Here is a 4074-nt window from a genome sequence, read left to right as displayed (position 1 = left end):
TGTTGTGGTCCTCAGTCCTGTCTCCTGACTCGAGGCCCCACACGTCCTCTCACCATGCCATGGGGTAGGCCCGGAAAGGCTCCCCCTGTGCTCCACTGGTGTCCACACATCAAAGGGTGGGGTGGGGCCAGCCCTGGACGGGGTAGGGTCCCTCCACCAACCAGGTCCCTCCACCCTCCAACCCAGCCCCTCCGGGCTAGCCCTTCCTGTCGCCAGTGCCCAGCAGCAGCGGCTGGCACTTGACATTCTGGGGACCAGAGTGCAGGCCCCCTCCGGTGGTCCCTGCTTAGGGAGGGGTCAGCCCACCAGCTAGTGTCCCTGGCGGAGAGCTGGCCTCCAGGCAGTTGAGTTGTGAGGATCCTGGTCTTTGTGCCTGGCACTGGGCTAAGTGTTTATGCGCATTATCACCTGTGGTTCCTAGCAGTCCCAGGAGACCAGGACAGTCTTTATCTCAGTTTTGCTGATAAGAAAACTGAGGCTCATGGAGGTTAAGTCACAATTCAGTAGAGAGAGATGGAAGAAACTTGAGACTGGCTCTCCTGTCTCTGCATGAGTGGAGCCGGTCTCCATTTGGAGCTGGGGCAGGGTCTGTGACATCCACACATTATATGCTCAGGCCACCTAACAACTGAAAACAATGGCATTCATAAGGCCCTGTGTGGATGACAGAAACTGGTTCTCGGGCCGCAGCAAGGACACGCAGAGCCAGAGATCTGCGTGCAGAACCCTGCTCAAGGTCTCACACAGAGCAGGAGCCCAGTAGAAGCCAGGCTGCTAAGTCCCTGTCTGGTGCTCAAGGCCATGAAAAAAGGCAGGACCTACGGATCAGCAAGAAGCAGCAGGGGCTAGGGGGATGGGGGGCAGTGCCCTCTCCCCACTCCCCTCCTCAGGAGGCATGGCCTCTACACTGTGAGATCATCAAAAAGCTTGGGAGAAGCTCTCAGCAAATGTCCAGCCTCACAGATGGTGACTGGGGTCCCCAAGAAGTTGTGGGTAGTCATCCGAGGAAGGGCACCAGCATCAGCCCCTGTCCCCTGCTAATTACTTAGCAGAGAGGTGCAGTCAGGAACAGCATGGCTAGGATGGAGCCGTGGACCAGGTGGATAGGGCCAAGGGGCCTGCTGTTCCTAAGAGGCTGGGCTGAGCCTTCTCCTGCAGAGGGCGAGGACAGGGGTGGCGATTAGCCCAGTGCCCTTGGGCCCTGCTCCCCTTACTCCAGCAGCATGTAGGGTGTCTCACAGGCAACTCCAGCTGGGGTGGGGGCAGCCTTTCGCCCTTACCTTGGTGCCTCCTAGAAGAGCCCCTGGGAGAACAAGGCTGCCAAGTTCTAGAGGACACTTGGCTCTGGCCACTGCTGGCGAAGGCCAAGATTCTCTTGGGTTACACTCCAGCCCTTGCAGGGGAGCATGACTGTCAGTGACTGGACCAGGGAGACTTTTCTCTGTTCCTGTAAGACTGATCCCAGATGGGTGGGAGCCAAGGGAAGGCGATGGGCAGTTGTTTAGTTCTGCCTTCGGGGCAGATGCTGTGAGACTCGAGCCAAGACCTTGGGTTTTCTTGGGGAGGAAAGAGCACTAGACAAGGAGCCAGGGCTCTGACGTCCATACCCATCTGGGAGGTAGATGGAGCCTGTAAAGAGGTGATTAAGGTAAAATGAGTTTGAATGGGTGGACCCTAATGACTGGTATCCTTATAGGAAGAGGAGATTAAGACACAAACAGGCCAAGGGGTGACCATGTGAAGACACAGAAAGAAGGTGGTCATCTGCATGTGAAGAAACCAAACCTGCTGACACCTTGATCTTGGACTTCCGGCCTCCAGAACTGTGAGAATACAAATTTCTGTTGTTCTGTGAGGTATTCTGTGAGGGCAGCCCGAGCAAACTAACACGCCGGCCTAGGACGTGGGAGCTACCGACAGGCGTCTATGGAAACAATTTCACGTTATTGTGAAAGAGCCCTACGGGACAGCAGGAACGCACTTACGAGGATGGAAAACGGCAACAGTGATGGATCTGAGGCAAGTTTAACAGGTCCAAGTATCAACCCACCTGTGCCGCCTTGCACAGCAGGCCAGATGGAGTCCCTGTGCAATATATATGGTCCAATTGGCATGTGAGGGCCCACGGCAACCTTGGTAGGTAGGCCTGGATTCAGGAAGGGGAAGAGCACCATGAATTGGTCCCCACAGTATGGGAACATTTTTCTTTTCCCAGAGACCATAAAAACCCAGGTTGATAGAAGAAAAACAGACCAAACCAAATTTTTGTTGTCTTTTTTTTTTTTAAAAAAAGCAAAATCAAAGCATAGGTTTCTGCCCTCACCCCAACCCTCCCCTCTGAACCCACTGCCCCACCAGTCCCAGCCCTGCCAACCTCATGGTCAAGCAGCTACTGTCTTACTATAGCTCAGGCTATGCTCTGCGGGGCACTGGTCATTCTGGGGGGTGGCAAGGAGTGGAGGGCACTGCCCCAGCCCCAGCCCAGGAGGCCACCAGTTATGTTTCAGACACTGCTTCCATGAAAGATATCACTTGAAAAACGGATTCTTGGCTAAAGTAAAGCTCAAAAGCCACTGACGTCACAAATGAGGGGCCCACGCTATGGGACTGACTCCTAGCTGGAAAGGGGACAGGCAAGGCCATTAGTAGAAGATGCCTAAATGACCCCCCTCTATATCTTCTTGCCAAAGTTCAGGGCAGCCACTGAGCTGCAGGCCTGAGTTCTGGAGAGGGCTTTCATCACTAGGCTGGAAGGCAGGGCCTGGTTCCTGGTCCTCCGAGCTGGGCAGCACCTCTGCACTGTGGCTCCAGCATCCCCACTGGGTCTGAGGCTGGAGTCTCTGGTATGTTGGGCGGGGCAGGAGGGGTGGGTTTTCTGGCAACAGACTGGATTCCTGAGACCCAGAGATACCCTGCAAGAGAGACAAGGGCAGCTGGTTAGTGGGCCACTGCCAGATACCCTGAGATCGCAAACCTGGATGCTCCCCAGAATGTGGCTGGCAGCTTCTGAACAGCCCTGACACCACGAATGCAGTGAAGCCAAGTGATTACGAGTACCTGCCAGGGTTCAAATCTCAGCTCTGCTACTCACTAGCTCTGAGAACTCAGTAACCTCTTTTAGTCTGTTTTCTCATCTGTAAAATGGGGATAATAACACCTACTTCATCGGATTGCTGGAAGGTGGAATGAGTCAACACATGTAAAGTGCTGGGAATGGTGTGGGGGACACAGTAGGCGTTCAATAAATTTTGGTTATTAATATGCTCTTTTATGGATCACGTTTCATTCATTCATTCACGAGGCCCATGAACGAATGAAGCTTGAAGAAAACGTGGAGAGATCACCAGCTAGTGATCTAATCAGGAAGCCCCTAACCCCGGGGCCACCCCCCCCTCCTCCGGCAACCCTTACTGGCACACTTGGAAAGCATTTCCTGACAGTGGCCCCTGCCACCTCCAGAGGCCAGGGTGGAAGTAGCAAGTCTGAGGACTCCTCCCTCTTCCACAAAGCTGTGGAGACTTCTAGGTGGAGGTGACCTTAACTCCCTGGGACCCCACCTCTTTCCCCGAGGAGGCTGGCATCCTCTCCATTCTCTCCTCAGCTTCTCTCCACCCCTAATCAGGGTTGCGTTAGGTAAAAGGGATGTAAAAAGTATGAGATTCTCAGGAGATTAGAGTCTACCCACCCGTTGTCCATTTCCAACTGAAGCCGGGGGACCACCCCAGGGAAGTGGTGAGGGCCACGGCGATACCTGGTACATGGCAGCCACCTCCGGGGCCGTGGGGGGCGGTGTCCAGGGCGTGGCCTGGTTCCTGGGCTGTGGGGATGTCTGCGTTCCGAAACAGGCTTGGGACGGCGTCCAAAGGGCTGCATCGGGGGCTCTCCCTTGCGACACTTGAGGGAGCGATTGCACCCCGGCGCAGTAAGGGGGTGTCACCCAGGGACGACCCATGTCGGGGAGCCTGCTCTCCAAGCGCTCGGGCGCCGCTAGGGCTCCAGGACAGGCGGGCGGGGACCCCCAGGACCCCGCGGACGCGGCAGCGGAGCCCAGGCCCGGGCCACGCGCCTGCGTCT

The 4074-nt window shown here is 55.8% G+C and overlaps 1 protein-coding gene across 1 annotated transcript; it reads right to left on the bottom strand.

Moving 5' to 3' along the window:
• Positions 1–2373: 2373 nt before the first annotated feature.
• Positions 2374–4059, bottom strand: MESP2 (mesoderm posterior bHLH transcription factor 2). The gene is made up of 2 exons (XM_025049798.1): positions 3752–4059; positions 2374–2912 (listed from the first exon to the last, which is right to left on the bottom strand). Exons 1-2 carry the CDS (start codon positions 3950–3952, stop codon positions 2643–2645), a joined length of 471 nt encoding a protein of 156 aa, XP_024905566.1. The 5' UTR covers positions 3953–4059; the 3' UTR covers positions 2374–2642.
• Positions 4060–4074: the final 15 nt, after the last annotated feature.

The sequence above is a fragment of the Pteropus alecto genome, unplaced genomic scaffold (assembly GCF_000325575.1).
Source record: "Pteropus alecto unplaced genomic scaffold, ASM32557v1 scaffold60, whole genome shotgun sequence".
In the NCBI taxonomy this organism is placed as follows: domain Eukaryota; kingdom Metazoa; phylum Chordata; class Mammalia; order Chiroptera; family Pteropodidae; genus Pteropus; species Pteropus alecto.
This window is presented reverse-complemented; position numbering and strand designations above follow the sequence as displayed.

Bases quoted from the DNA above. Each gene is read 5' to 3' on its own strand.
- MESP2 (XM_025049798.1), bottom strand. From the start codon at position 3,952: ATGGGTCGTCCCTGGGTGACACCCCCTTACTGCGCCGGGGTGCAATCG. The intron at 2,913-3,751 runs GTATCGCCGTGG...TCTCTCTTGCAG, and splicing joins AGGTGGCTGCCATGTACCAG to GGTATCTCTGGGTCTCAGGA.